General features: G+C 40.8%; 1 protein-coding gene across 6 annotated transcripts in view; it reads right to left on the bottom strand.

Moving 5' to 3' along the window:
• IQGAP2 (IQ motif containing GTPase activating protein 2) overlaps positions 1-15,708 on the bottom strand; it is a 131,370-nt gene that overhangs the window by 16,254 nt on the left and 99,408 nt on the right. For all 6 annotated transcript variants that reach the window (XM_049794660.1, XM_049794664.1, XM_049794663.1 and 3 more), the window contains 13 exons: positions 14,912-15,002; positions 10,219-10,380; positions 8,861-9,003; positions 7,677-7,847; positions 6,031-6,114; positions 5,272-5,343; positions 5,011-5,080; positions 4,450-4,658; positions 3,555-3,704; positions 2,611-2,774; positions 1,910-2,134; positions 598-738; positions 176-260 (listed from right to left, as the gene is read on the bottom strand). In XM_049794660.1, coding sequence (XP_049650617.1) covers positions 176-260; positions 598-738; positions 1,910-2,134; positions 2,611-2,774; positions 3,555-3,704; positions 4,450-4,658; positions 5,011-5,080; positions 5,272-5,343; positions 6,031-6,114; positions 7,677-7,847; positions 8,861-9,003; positions 10,219-10,380; positions 14,912-15,002 — 1,767 coding nt within the window. The remainder of the gene's footprint in view (positions 1-175; positions 261-597; positions 739-1,909; positions 2,135-2,610; positions 2,775-3,554; positions 3,705-4,449; positions 4,659-5,010; positions 5,081-5,271; positions 5,344-6,030; positions 6,115-7,676; positions 7,848-8,860; positions 9,004-10,218; positions 10,381-14,911; positions 15,003-15,708) is intronic.

Here is a 15,708-nt window from a genome sequence, read left to right as displayed (position 1 = left end):
GTTGTGGCACCAGTTCCCTTCCCTTCCCCTTCCACCACCACTTTGCCACCCAAGGAGTGCCAAGTTTCTTCAGTAAATGCTGATGTTCTCAGTTCCTTAGAATGCTTAGTGTCAATGAAAATCCCCTTTGGCAATAAAAGAACAAGCTACTGGCAGTTTGCCCTCAGAAGTCTACCTTTAATAGTTCATCTTCTGTTGCATCTGGGAATTTCTCATGGAGTGAGCTCTTCAGAACTTTGGCTATATATCTCATTCCATAACTACGTGTAGAACAGAGGAAAAGGAAAAACATTGGAAAGACTTAGATGAAACACACACACACAAAATCATTCTCGTCAGCCAAGTTATTGGCTTTTTCCCCAGCCACTTAAAACACAAAACAAAACGATAATGGAAAATACAAAAAATTGCAAGTACAGGGAGACATACACCAGGCTGCTAAAGCACAGTAGGCATGGAGAAACCACCCCCTCTACTGGGGAAGTCATTCAAGAGGCACGTAGCCATGTAACTTGAAAGGATCTCCATCACTCAGTTTCAAGTGAAGCTTCACTGTGCACAGGAACTGCAGCTTGAGAATCCTAACTCAGCACTTACGGCATCATATTGAGAGAAGAGAATATGGACGTGAGAACTTTGTCAGTTACTGCTCGCAAACTCTGAATCGATGATTCCAGTTTATTGACCACTTCTGTGTGTGTTAATGCTTGTTCTGTGGTTACATCATACGGCAATTTGCTGCAAAGCAAACATATTAAATCAAGCTAAACATATTTGAGAATAAAATACTTTTTTTTTTTTTTTTATAAGGGCCATCAGTGAACAGAAAAAAGTGTCAGAGAAATACAGTTGAAGTTGTCTAAGTAACAAGTCTCAGATGCATTAGTGTCATGGTTTAACCCCAGCCAGCAACTAAGCACCACACAGCAGCTTGCTCAGGAGAGAATCAGAACAGTAAAAGTGAGAAAACTCACGGATTGAGATAAAGACAATTTAATAGATAAAGCAAAAACTGCATGTGCAAGCAAAGCAAGACAAGGAATTAATTCACCACTTCCCATCGGTAGGCAGGTGTTCGGCCATCTCCAGGAAAGCAGGGCTCCATCACACATAACGATTACTTGGGAAGACAAACACCATCACTCCAAACATCCCCCCTTGCCTTCTTTTTCCCCCAGCGGTATATGCTGAGCCTGACATCATATGGTCTGGGATATCCCTGTGGTCAGTTGGGGTCAGCTGTCCTGGCTGTGTCCCCTCCCAAATTCTTGTGCCCCCCCCAGCCTGCTGGGTGGTGGGGTGGGGTGAGAAGCAGAAAAGGCCTTGACTCTGTGGAAGCACTGCTCCGCAATAATTAAAACATCCCTGTGTTATCAACACTGTTTTCAGCACAGATCCAAAATGTAGCACTATCCCAGCTACTATGAAGAAAACTAACTCTATCCCAGCACAATTGTCTTCCTTTTTTTGGAGAGGAGCAGTTTGTTTAGGTGGGGGTGCACAGGACATCACTTGTACCTTCCCTTAATTACAAAAAGGGAATCCTAATTTAAGGCATGCATGTCCACATCCCAGTCCCATCATAGCTCCTTAAAAGCCTGGGACACTACTAACATGCTGTTATAAAACCTGAGAAAAAGGCTATAAATTCTTCCATGGCATGGTCTACTACACTTGTAAAGATTAAGTAATTGACTATGGAAGTTCATGACCAGGAAAGTGATCCCTTTGCTGTTCAGAACAGGTCAAAGTACCTGTTTTTCAAGAACCTCTCCCCAAAAACTCTCATAGTGCTGCAGGAAGATGGGGAAGGGATACATAGGCACAAATGCAGTTTGTCAGAGAAGGAAAGGGAGGAGGGATCCCTCAAGTTTTTAAGTGACACAATATGTCCAGCTTCCTCACTCACCTAGCCTCTCCGGACTGCATTTCTAGCTGGTTTACCCATGATTTGTACACATTCACAGGACTAGTGTTGATTATGAGGGACTTGTCCTCCATGATCTCCTTCACCACTGGGGCCAGGAGCTGGCGCAGAGTGTTCTGCCCACGAGGACCTCGATTGAAACTGACGACCATCTTAATGACGGTGGGGTTTCCAGTAACGATATCTTGTATCTGGTCTACCTTAGAGCTATATCAAGAACAGAAGGGTTCTCAGACATGACTTATGTATGCAGTTATCTATGTTTTCAAAAGCCACACTTTTAAAAATTATCCTACTTCTATGTTGAAACATGTTTATACAGTCTATTCCTTAGGCTTTCAGCCATCACTCTCCACTTATAGAATATATTTACATAGAGAAAGAAAAGACTTTCTCCACCCGTAAATACTCAAGCACAAAAGCAAGAAACCCTAGTTTCTATTTTTTTCAAGCGATTTTTTCATGTAAAATTACTGTCCACCATATAAAGACTTTTTTTCTGAACTGGAAATAGCTTGACTTAACAAATAAGTTACCCTAAAACCGAATATCTCTAGTAACAAAAATAGGTATACAATTTTACGGCAGTTTAAATATTAACCATCAAATTCTTTTAGGTATGAAGTATTGATTGAACAGTCTGCAACACAAATTAACTAAAGTCTTCTTGTGAATGCACGTACTTTATCTCCTCTTCTAGAGCAGTTTTGAAGAGTTTGAGAAGCAGATATTCTTCTCGTTGATTGGAGGCATAGTTGTATAGAGTGAAGATGACTGTATCCATAAACTTGGTTGATTTGTTCTGTGGCATCTGGAAAATCAGCTTCGCCAGATACGTAGGATTAGTCTACAAAACAAATAAATGATTTAAATGCCATTGTCCAGGACAAACTGCCCCCACTTGGGGGGCAGCTCTCTCTATATTTCCCATATAAGTTGATTCCCATATGTCACTTTTCCATACTGGCTTGACTTTTTTTCCAAATCCTAATGCATAAGAAACACTGAATACTGCACAGTTAGATATCTGTGAGTAACAGCAGTAAAGATTTTATCTGTAGTCTCCGAACAGTACCTCTGTGCATTAGGTCTATGTGCCAAATGACAGTGACAGTTTACCAGATGACAATGGCCATCTACCAAGACGACACTGCATATTACATGTCCACTTAAGTATTAGAAGGCATCTGCCCTGGGAAGATCTAAAATTCTTCAGGAAAAAATTCAGCAAGATGAGATAAAAAAAGCACAAGAACAGATGCATTATGTGCTGTTAGCTGCGTAGCAGACAACTTCCTTTCCACCACATATCATGCACAGTAATAGTGAGAGTCATTTACATAGACTAAAAGACGTGGAGGAAAACATTTCCCTCTGGCTTCAGTACAGACTGAAGTTATTCTCAAGAAAAAAAACCAGCTATATTTCTTGCACAGTTTAAAGACAGCAAGGATTTTCTCAGTTACAGGAAATACTAGAAGTTGATCACAGTATTTGCTGCAGCCTACATACTACTTTGGAAATCTTTTCATAATCTTTACTACAATCACTAAAACAAAGCAAGCAATATATTTCTAGTTTTTCTTTAGCAATTTGCTGCCGTGTTAATTTTTACAGTAAGATTTACCTGTAAAAGGTAGAATAAATGTTGATAGGCCTCCAGTTTTTTTCTTCTTTCTTTACTCAAACCTTTGATACCCTGTTTGTCAACCATAACCATCTCTTCCAGCTGACTTTTGCTCTTTTTGTTAAGTTTCTTACTGTGCAGTACCACATCCTGCAGACAGATGATCAAAAGTCTAGATTATATATTCACAAAAAAGGCAAATTGGAAAAATTGCTATTTTCCCAACCACGTTAAATGCAATATTCCTCCAAGGGCCTTTATTAGCAACTTTGTGTATTTTGCTGTTCTATTCACTAGCCAGTCTTTTGAACATCTTTATCTTGTCACCAGTATGGCTTGCCAACAATGACCATCTGGGAAACCTGATCTCATGTACAGACTCATTCATCATTTAGTTAACAATGAACAAACTCTCAATATATGATCAGAAGTCTACTCCATTCTACCACAGAAAGGAGGCTTAAAATCTGCCAAGCAATTACTGTTGTCCACAAGTAGCAAAACAAAGTGTGACATTCAGTAGCAAACTGACATACCACTCGGGACAAGAGAACAACCTCTACCATAAGGTATTTTGACAAGATTACTTAAGACACACAAAGAAAGTACTTAATATACCAGGACCATTTTAACTAATTGAGGGCGACCAAGCACTGGCACATGTTGCTCAGGAAGGCTGTGAAGTCTCGACCCTTGGAGATATTCAAAAGCCATATGGACGTGGTCCTGGGCAACTTGCTCTGGGTGGCCCTGCTTGAGCAGGGGGTTGGACCAGATGAATACCAGAGCTCCCTTCCAGCCTCAACCATGCTGTGATTGTGCAATCCTGAGCTCCTTCAACACATAGAAGTGCTCAGTGCATACTACCAAGGGAGCCTGCACAGAGCACACTAACCTGAAGAGTGATTCTGTTTTTCACCAGCAGTCCAATCTTTATATCCATTAAGTTCAAGTCCTTCTCCAGCTGTTGATTGGATCGAATTTTTGTAACCACTTCTTCCCTTAACCTTGTTACTTCTAGTTCTTCTTGAAAGTCTAAGTCACTTTGGTCCAAGAGGTAGGCAAATTTGCGCAGGACAGTCAAGGGTGGATTTTCAGCACCAGCTACAGTTGAAGTAAATAGGCTTATTAGTTGACATAATACTGAACACCCCTAAAACGCTCCAGAAACTGATCAGTGTGCAGAAAATTTTGGAACTGCAGAGAGAAGTTTATGCCAGTTAGAGCTATATTTTTGTCACACTGTGTAAGCACAGCTATCCAAAATAGTTTCACCTGCAAAGCAATTGGTCTACAAACACTTGCGCCTGTTTTTGAAAGGGAATAGGAGGCTGAGAAATCCCAGGTGAGGGTGGTTTTTTGTTTGTTTTTTTTTTGTTTTTTGTTTTTTTTTTTAAAAAAAAAGACTGAACACAGTAACACCTCAAATATACAACATTCAACTGTTACCACTTACTTAGTATTCTGTAGTCCTCCCTGGCTTTGTTTGCTCTGAGAAATGCTTGTATCTTCACAATTTCATCATTCTGGAAGGGACAAAGATTAGGCAAAGGAATCTAGTTATGACACATCTCTGCTCAGCAACACACTGCAGAACCTGCACCCTCTTTCCTGAGGTTCCCAAAACTGCCCGTGCAGTCATATCACCCTATTTTAACATGCAGTCATATTACCCTATTTTAATGCTTCATGTTCAAAATGGAGAAAAAGGACTTACATGATCCTTGAAATATTGCAGCCGTTTCCTATAAGCTCTCTTTGCTAGCCACATTTTGACCCATGACTGAATCTGAAAATTAAGTAAAATTAAACAAAAACTTAACAGATACTCCACAAATTGTTGTGCACATGTGTTTTAAAGTCGCTTCTGACAGTTCTCTTCAGCAGGCATGCTGTTCTCATATGCTTGGGGCCATAGGTGACTGTACTGGGCTCTCACAGTCCAGTGACCAGATTAATGGGCTTCAACTGAAATAGCAAGTTGAGTTCAAGGCTCTACCACCCACATGTAGTATTATCTTTGGAAGTAATTTCTACCTTCATGTCTCAGCTCTCAGTTGTAAACCAGTCTCCTTCAGAGACAGGAGATCAATATCCCATCTGCGATCTATGATCTACTCATGACATAGTATCCCATTAGCATCTCAAAAGTGAACTTTTCAGATAGATTTGACAGGTTTTAATGGAATAATAACACACTGTCAGCTCAAATATTTTCTAATTTAGTATTATGGAAAGGGAAACATAAGGAAATCTCTATTATGAGCCAGCCAAGTTCAGCACAGCCTAGTAGAAGTCAAACACAGAGCTTTCAAGAAGCAATTTCCTTAAGTTGTCATTTAAAGAACTTCCAATGCCATGCAGATTTCTAGACCATAAGACCATCCAGTTTGTGTTCCTAGTCTCTGATTCCCAGGTGGTGGAGGACCAAGCCAAGGGATAAAGCATCAGGCCCCAAAACACAGTGGGATCTTACCTTAACAATAGCAGCAACGTTGCCTTGAAGCACCTTTAATCTGTCAACATAGCTTTTCCTTTGTTTGAATCCTTTCCAGAAAGCCTATTTTACAAAAGGCAGGAGATCATTATTATTAATAAGAAACTAACATTTATTAAAATCTACATGCATACACTAAAATCATTAACAGTGTTTATCTTGTAGAGAAAAACTGCCATTGTGGCAAAAAGATAACTAAGGTATAAGTAAGCTTGCCTCTATATTTTTAAGGTGCACTGATACATTTCATGTTAATTTTGGCCAATCTCGGCACAAACATTTTGTTGTCCAATGCCATTTCCTTCCCTCCCCTGAAACCGTCCTTACTCTTATCACCACTACACCCACATCCTTTAGCATCCCAGTCACTGGCTTCATCCCACACAGGGAAGAATCTGCCAGCTCTTGCCCATTGCATCCAAAAGCTGTCCCCTACCTAGCTGAACCCCCATTGTTCTTGGCCTGAACTCCTTCCCAAGTCTCTGGTCTTCCAGAGTCACTCAGGATCATCTTGTACCACAGATAACCTCTCAGTCCCCTCACTTGGCACCCCCTTTGCTAGCTCAGAAGGAAACTTTTGTCAAGGAACCCAACAACAGGGATAACACAAACTCTCACTGCCTTTACCATATTTTGCCTTTCATCTCTATCCAACCAGTGACACCAGCCTTGTCCTCTACTTGTTTTCTTTTCACAAGTCATTTATATTTTAATGCCCATAGAACACAATCAGAGAACAACTTCATTTACATACATTTCTCCATATTTTGGAACCTGTTCACAGACCCTGAATTTCTCAAAGAACAGTACAGTCCTGTACTGGGCTCAGACACCATGCCAGAAAATGAAAAGCCAATCCCAATGATAGCTGCTGAATTGTTAAATTAAGTTACTCTAAACTAAAAAAAATCAGTTGTGCATTCTTCTATAAGTTGGGGGGTGGGTGGGGGTGGGGTATTGATTGGTTGTTTTTCAAGGCTGGAATAAATTGCTTCTAACAGGAGGTGGCCATTTCACCGTTTAAAACCAGTGTGCATGCATTTGTCAGTGATCACACCCTCAGCATAAAGTTTCCTTTATACTCCTTTTGGAGTTCAGCATACAAAAGGTATCCAAGAAATACTGCCAGAGCCTGAGAACACCAGGGCGGCTGCCACTCCCTACCCAGCTATGACTTCATGGAGCAGAGGCAAACCACTTCCAAGTAGGGATAGTCCAGAAAGGAATGTATTTCTTAAGTCATGCTTTGCCAAGGAATTTTTGCTTCAATACTCAACAAATATCTTCTGATCTTGTCCTGTGCATAATTAGGTGTACCACTCAAAACTTGAGCACCTCAGGATAAAGCCAGGGCTACGTATTTCTGAGCTTCTCCCACTGAAGTAACTCAAGACTGAAGATGGGCATGATCCATTCTTTAAAAACTGGATATTTGCTATTTAAAAGCACAATTACTCCAACAAGGACAAGAACATATTTGCAGATGTAGACGTTTGAACTGCTGCTAATGAAAACAGGGAGACAGATCTATTTGAGGATTGTATCAGTGGTAGTAATCAGCCACATCAACTGTCGCATGCAGAAAGCTGCCCAAGTCATGTTACCTTCTTGTTCTAGAACAATACCTGTATTTTGATGGCAGATGGTTCCTGGTTTTGAAGGTATGCTTTTCTCTCCTGATAATTTTTTCTGACTAAGAATCCCCTTGCTCGGGCTTGCAGCTGAACAATCAGACTTTCATTTGCAAGCCACAGCTGCTCTCGATTGTAATCTGTTGTAACTTGCCCAACAATGCTCTGTTAAGAGATCATAGAAAAAGGTGATTTTTAAAAGGTGATTTAAAAGCAAAAAACCTCAAGCCAAAACCATCCTGGAATTTGGTCTGTATTCTCTCCATCCTCTGTACAGCTTATATTCATCCTACCCAAGCCCCTCTGATTTACCCCTAGATTTTAATCAGTATGAAGGATGAGCTATTTTGCTACCACTGAATTTTACATGACAGGTAACTGAACTGCTTTCAAGCCTCAGTTATTCAGCTGGATATGCTAGTTTGAGAGAGGTTTTTTTATGCTTTAAGAGTGTTCTGCTTTCCTAATACTTATAAGTTTTTTTCAGAAGTCAGACACCAAGACATACTAACTGAATTGGGGAGCTCTCTACAGAGAAGCACACTCAAGTATTGCTGCAGTCAGAATTTCAGAAGGACCTACACTATGACTTGAGCTGTTTGTACAGCAGAGTAAACCTGTAACCTAGATGGGCTGCATCATAATAAAAAAAACCAAATTGTGCAGAAGCTTGTGTGATCTACTTTGTTCCAAGTTATATTTCATGCTAACACAAAACTTCTACAATAAGGGAGTTTAAGTATCACACTCATCCTATTGAACTTGAAGATACAAGAATACTGTCAGATAATTAGGTTTAAACATGAAACGGTGCTTCCACCTGCCCCCAATTACATCATGAAATTCCTTGTCATAGGCCAATACAAAGTCCAAATGATATAAAAGGATATGAAAGCAATCAGACTTTCCTCCATCAGTGTCTGCTGGTGGCCATTTAAAGAAATGCTATAAATTCCAGTTAGGAAAACCCTGAATTATTGTCAGACATCAGGCAGGATGCTGTGCTATCACTGTCTGCTTAGACTTAAGTTGCTGCTCTTGTCAGAAGCAGATACTGAACTAAAGTGATCTTCAGTGTCACCCAGCACAGCCTCTTCCCCTAATATTGCCATGCCTTGCTCTCTCTCTCAAATGTTTATGCTGCATTTGCAATAAAAGCAAATGTTTCAGCCACCTACCTGGATTTCTTCACCAGTTAACCATGAAGTTTTTGGTACAACTCCTTCAGGGGTGACACAGGTACCTTCCTCAGTTTCCACGTTGTAATAGTAATCATACATGTTTTTCATTATAAGTTTAATCCATGGACTTTCATTAAAACCTAAACCCAATACATACCATTAGTACACATTTATGCCCTGTTACACTGAAAAATTATAGCTCTCCCTACCCATTTCCCATGTCTACCTTTGCTACAAAGCCATTTTACATGCAAAGCCACTACATATCTTGGCCAGTTTGTAGTAAGGATGTTTTCAGAATATCCTGTTAGGGGGATCAGGATCATTCTTCTAGAATGAAACAGCTACGAGGTTAGCACAGATCCACTGCTGGCTTCTCTAAACTCCAACCTGCCAAGTTAGTGCTTGCTCCTGAAACAGTGTGTGCTATGTCTTCCACCATCACTCACATAAATGGAACTAAGAATATTTATAAAAAAATATTGTTCTTGTCTTCTGGCCAAATGCTGGCCTTATTGACACTTAGCTCACACAGGACATTTCCTATATCCACATCATTGTCTTGTTTAGTGCTTTGGTAAACAAGGCTGTATCCTGACAGGCAGGAAAAGCCTCATTTCCTCATGGACAAAAGGCCTGAAGGTAAAGCTGATACGGTCAGTTGTGCAAAATGCCCTCTCAAAACTCATGTTGCAGGATGAAACAAGCCCATCTACTGAAGAAAGCGTACTACATTGACGGGAACTTTTTTTTTTTTAAATTGTTAGCTAATCTTGGCTGCATTAGCTATCACCAGCTTGCAGCTCTAACATGACAAAACATCCCATTGTCTTGCTATGGGCAGATTCTGGCACCAGCTTTTGCTAATACCTGCTGCTCTGGCAATGCACAAGGACCATAAATGGGCCATGGACACTCTGGCAGAGCCTAGCTTGATCTTTGACAGTAACATGTAAGGCTGAAGCCTGCAGCCTAACCCTTCTCTGCATCTGGTAACAGATAAAAAAGAGAAAAATGGGAGAGTAATATGGTTTTCTGAGAGGATGGACTAGTGTATTGACAGCAGAGAAGCTGCCCTAAATTCACTCAGAGGCTAGTTTGAGGCTCTAGAAAGTCTTAGCTAGACTCTGGAAATAGCTAGACTCATTTCTTAGCCTGTACTGTGGTCTGGATGATGTGTGCAACAGTTCATCATGTAAAAAGCACTTGGGCAAGTATAACATTTCTCAAAAGATTTAAAACCAGCAACTGTCTTCCTCAGTTTACAGTGATTTTAGGTAAGCCTTCTGTGCTAGTTTTCCAGTTGCCTCAGTGATATGGAGACGTAGAACTGTCCTGTTCAGGAAGGTTTTTACCTTCTACAGTTTTCAGGTTCTTGGCTTCAGAGAGGTTCCTGAAATAGGTTTCAGCACACTCAGGAATGACTCGTAATCCAAACTTGGACTGCAGTATCATCAGGACTGGCTGTGAATCACCCTTCTCCAAGCTCTTGTTAATCATTGATGTTCCAACAGCCACTAGGGTAAAATAATGACATAGAAAATTGAGTGGTTTGTACTCTACATACCCACAATTCTAGCCTCCAACAACTTTGATAATGGACTTCTAAGGCTGGCACACACAGACAACATGACATACACAGCAATTCAGTGCTTTGCTCGTATGCAGCCTCCTTCATGCTTGTAAGGACAAGTATTTCAGAGAACAGCAAGCTTGTTAGATAGAAAGTGTGCACTCCACCCAGGCTGGGATGCAGCTACAGCACAACTGAGAGCGGTCTGAGGGCATAGCTGCTCCCCCATCAAGAGACACACCAGATGACACCAGGGTAGAAGTTGAGGACAGCAGGTACCCCCCACTCAGCCTGCCCTAACAGACAGGCCATCATCTGCTGATCACTAGGGAGCCTTCTAGAGATGCATGAGGTCATTAGGTTACAAGCAGTAAACATTCACTTCTACTGTACAAAATGGGAATAAAAACTGATTGCCTTGAGCAAAGTCTTGCAACACTAACAGCATCCTAGTTGGGATCCTGAAGCAACCCTTTCTTGTCCTCACCCCCTGGGAGCTTGTTTAAAGCTGATGCAGCAAATTCATGCCCTAAAGTTTGCCAGAGGTGCCGCTTTTGCTTCTAGGTCACAAAAGTGCCCTGAGAGGTGATGCTGTGAAGCATGTTCAAACTTGAGGTTGTATGACATTACCCATAATCTGATTCAGGACTTCATAAGTGTCCTTTGCTTTGTGCAGGTCCCGCCATCACAGAAGGAGTTGATACCACCGTACCTGACAGCATATAGCAGCACACACCACTTCAAAGTGCCTTACAAACTAGAGGTATATGCTGCTTTAGAAACTGCTCTTGTGGTCTTTAATGGTGTTCCTTCACATCTAAATTCAAGATCTATGCACAGAAGAACAACCAAACAGACATATGGCTAGCAAATATACATTATATACTGGTTTAAGTGTACCTGGCTACCTTTGCATCCCACAGCTGCACTTCATGCTGAAACATCAAACACTTTTCCTTCTCTTGTGTATATCCAGATCAATACAAAAAAGGTCCCTCCCCACACTCAGTGCCCTGCCTACACAGAGCTGACCCAAAAGGTGCTCACTATGAGGAGCCTACATACAGAAGGCACTGCATGAGGCTGAGCTAGCAGGAGAGCATTTCAGCAAGAGAAAGTTTTTCTTTGTGGTTAGTTCAACTAAGGTGGAATGGGTAACTTTGGCTAGACAATAATAGATCAATCTCCAAATACCTTGGCAGCCAGCCAGCTGAGAAACAAAGTGAACACACAATACCACACCACCACCACCATCTGCATTTCTACCAGATAGCATCCTGCTATTTTTCTGTGCTTTGAAACAGACCCCTACCAAGCATGCACGTGCTCCCCACGAGACTAGAAATAACTTCGTAATGCAGCTGTGGTATCGCGATGCTCAGGTATCCGGCCTCAGCAGCAAGGAAGCAGGGAAAAACTGGAAAGCCACACATTACCAGCTTGCTGCCGCTGGCCCAGCTGGCTTTAGGGGCTCAGCCCTATCCATACACAGTCCCATGAGTTTCATCGACTGTGGTCACCAGTATTTGAATGCTTTTCTTCCTCCTTTTCATCCTATGCTTACAGGTGCTGGAAGCTATTGTTATAAAGACAAAAGAGCACACAACCTAGCTGAGAGTTGTTTCTGTAGAGGTACCCCTGCTGCCTGGCTTTTCCTCATCTTTTAATTAATTATGCTTTTATTTTTGAAGGAAAATGTAAGAAAAATATTTAGTAGGGAAAAAATCCAATTCAACAGAAATTATTATTTTCATTGAAGAGCTAGCAATTAGTACTGCAGCTGTTGCTCTAAAGAAGGGCCATGTGAACCCTGTAAAATTACAAGTTAAACAGGCCTTAGCCATCCTTAGGTGCAGGAGAACTGTGGGCTCCAGTCTGCCACTGCAGCAGTTGGGATGCCAGGGCCAGACCACACTCTGAAGGGCTCTTTTCCATACCCATCCTCCCTTCAAACAGCTGTGATACGCAAAGATGCAGCTGTCTAGTGTGATAAGCCTGACCTCTCAACAGGGCCAAAGATCATCTTTTTCCTATAACATGGACTCTCTCATAACAGATCCTGCTTTGACAGATGGACTCTTCCTGTGCAAGACTAAGGTCAGTATTTCTGTCTATTCCTGAAAGCTATACAGCTGATATTTGGCCAACCTCATTTTGTTCTCCACTTAGATAAGGAGTACAATGGTTGGACTGATTCAAGAAATGAAGCAAGGCAATGCAAACTGCACAGCAAACAACACAAAGAATTAGGAAGCACACCAGCATTTACTGAACACGTCTTCCTAAATGAAGATACAGAGTCCTTCACTGACAGGGAAGACAGTTTGTAAAAGCCTTTTAGAATTTTAATATGGTAGTATTTAATATTTATAAAAGGCACAAAAACTAGTTTGGAAGGAATCGAGACTGTTTCAGTAGAGCGGCCGGTACCTTCTCTTATTTTGGTGCTTAGTTTATTGCCATTACTGCAGCAATCTCAAAAATACACTTTGTTCTGACTGAAAAATAAATCTTTGGCTGCCTTGTAAAAGTTTTGGAGTGGGACATGGGGAGTTGTTTGCCTTTTTAAAATAGCATCTCTAGGATAGATCAGAATAGAAGTTCATTTCCAAGTTGTGATCAAACTAAACTTTAAGTTTAGACTACATGTACACAAAACACTAACTTCCTGAGTCAGGATGTGTTTCTTATAGGAAGTATCAGGTTCTGTGCCGTGGGGAAATTTTAAATCTCAGTTTTTAGCCGCAAAAATCTTAGAGCTTTTCTGAAGAATGTGCTGTGCTGACACTGCTTCCTTTCAACCCAGAGGGCAGAGTACAGGAGATTAGCAGTTATTTCCACAAGTGACTTGTTAAAACAGTTCTACTGATCATCCTTGATTGTGAAGAGCTGTGCATTTACTACAAACACAGATCATATGAAAAGCTTTTACTACACCTAGCTTGTGGATGAAGCTGGAGCAGTGGCCTATCATTAGCAACATTGTGTGGTATTGGTATATGGATAATGCTGTGCTAATTTCTGCGGGCTATTTATGAGGTATATTCTTAATGCTTTTACACCAGTGGACACAAACAAGGATGTTTTCAAGTTGCTCTTTAGCTTTAACTTACATCTGTTCATAAGCGATGCATTTCCTTCCCTTCTCTACGCTCAGATATTTCCTCATGCCTCTAGGTAGCATTGATGGGAAGCCAGTTTTGTCCACAAAAGAAGGTATCAGCACTCCTGAGTACAAGAGCTCCTTTGGGACAACGTGTATGTGTGTGACCCCATCTCAGAAAACACAAGTCGGGTGCTTTTCACTGCAGACGCATGACTCAAAAATGCTTCAAGTGTCTTCAGTGTATCCGACTGGTTACATTAAGAGTGTTAATTGATTAAATAATTTCTAAAGTAACAGTAACACTAAATGCAATGTTTCTGTAGCAGGGGTAGAAGATTTTGTAATAGCTAGCTGTGTTTGTTTTCTTCCACCCACAACTTCCCAAGCACTAACTACTGACATAGCCTGCCCATAAGTAAACAGGCTGCTGCACTGCACTAACGAAAGCTGAGTGCAGCACTGCAGGAATGCACCTACTTCAGCAGTTGTATTCACAAGCTCTTAGGGTGCAAAAGAAGGCGACACTGACTCACCAAAGCCAAGTCAAGCAGAAGGTGCACCAATACCCAATGCCAGGCTAACAGCCTCGGCTGGTCTGTGCTGGCCCCAGGCAGGAACAGGTAGGGGTGTCACCCTGCTCTCCAGAGTGCCCCATACACCCAGCTACTTTTGCTTCTCCATTACTTGCTCAAGTTAATTTTTAAAAAATATTCATAATATGTAAATAATTATATTCAATCCAAACTTTGACAGAAGTTGAGTGCATCCAGTACAAAATGCTCTGACAAGCCTCAGCTTTTTTCTTACAGATTTCCTCTTCTTTACAGATTGGAAGAGCATGCATTTCCCCCAAAAGCCCGAGTGCTCTTTTGACACTACTTTTAAAGTTAACATGTCCCTATTTTTTTTTTTTTGTTAGCACTTAATAGAAGGCATTATAATAAAATAGGAATAATCAAAGTTGTGAACATATAAGAATTCGCTCTTAAAACATGCATCAAAATTTTAGTCTTACATAAGCAAAATAATCTCCTGAACAGTATATTCCTTCTCATTCACATATGCTTCTGTTTCACCAGCTATGTGAAGATATACTGACACTAGAAATCTTGGTCATGATGTTAACCTATATAACCAAATCCACTAAATTATTAGCCAAGCCTTAAGGATTACCACTTTAGATAAAACCAATACCACCCCTGGAGATCTAAGTCACCCTCATTTCAGTATGATAAAGAACACGCATTCATTTCTTTTGATGTATTTAAAGGGCTGCTACACTTCCCTGAAGTGGAAGAAATAAATTACCAATTTCAGCTTTTCAAGACTAATAAAAACAAGAGCAATGCAGGTGCAGGTTAATGCTTACAGATTGCTGCTTCTTTTATATTGTTATTGGCATCACTGATTCCCTTTTGTATTTCATCCAGCCACAGAAGCTCTGATTCATCTTGGGATTCCTGGAAAAAAGATAGAGAAAAGCCTTGAAAAAACTGAATTATAACAAAAGTTGTCTGAATGTACTGATGGAGCTCCAACATACAATCTATTATTGCAAACCCCTTAGACACTAAAAAGAATTTGACTGTTTAAAATCAGCAACAAAACACGTTCATATTTTATTTACCGACTTGAACAAGCTCCTGTTCAAATACAAAGCTCTGTAAGTTTTCATGTATAGAAGACACTATCCTGCTAAAGATCAATAAAAATTTTGAGCAAAGCTGGAAATGTTTTCATTTCCATGATGTGTAGCCAAATAATCTGACTGTCAAGTAAAACCACACATTATCAGGCAGCACTTGTGATAGCTGCATAAAGGTGCCAAAGCAGAAGACTGCAGAAGGCTGGTTTGTTTCAGAATCCCTTATTTGGAAAGGATCCACATGTACAGCTGAATACACATTACATTAGAAAATAACAGCAAAAACTATCAGAGAAAGACAGCTCAGCTTTAGTAATGATGACTTAGCTCAGGTGGCAAGTGTTTCAGGAATTAAACAGCAGAGCAGGTCTCACTATTCCTACAGGCTATCAATGCATGGCGTTAAACCCAAATCAAAATAGAAGGTGCAGGGAAGGGGGCTCAGCATCCTCACCAACCAGCCCTGCTCTGGCTGCCGAGGTTCACAGGTGAACCAACACTTCAGCTGAGAAAATAGGGTT

This window comes from Accipiter gentilis, chromosome Z, assembly GCF_929443795.1.
Source record: "Accipiter gentilis chromosome Z, bAccGen1.1, whole genome shotgun sequence".
Classification (NCBI taxonomy): domain Eukaryota; kingdom Metazoa; phylum Chordata; class Aves; order Accipitriformes; family Accipitridae; genus Astur; species Astur gentilis.
This window is presented reverse-complemented; position numbering and strand designations above follow the sequence as displayed.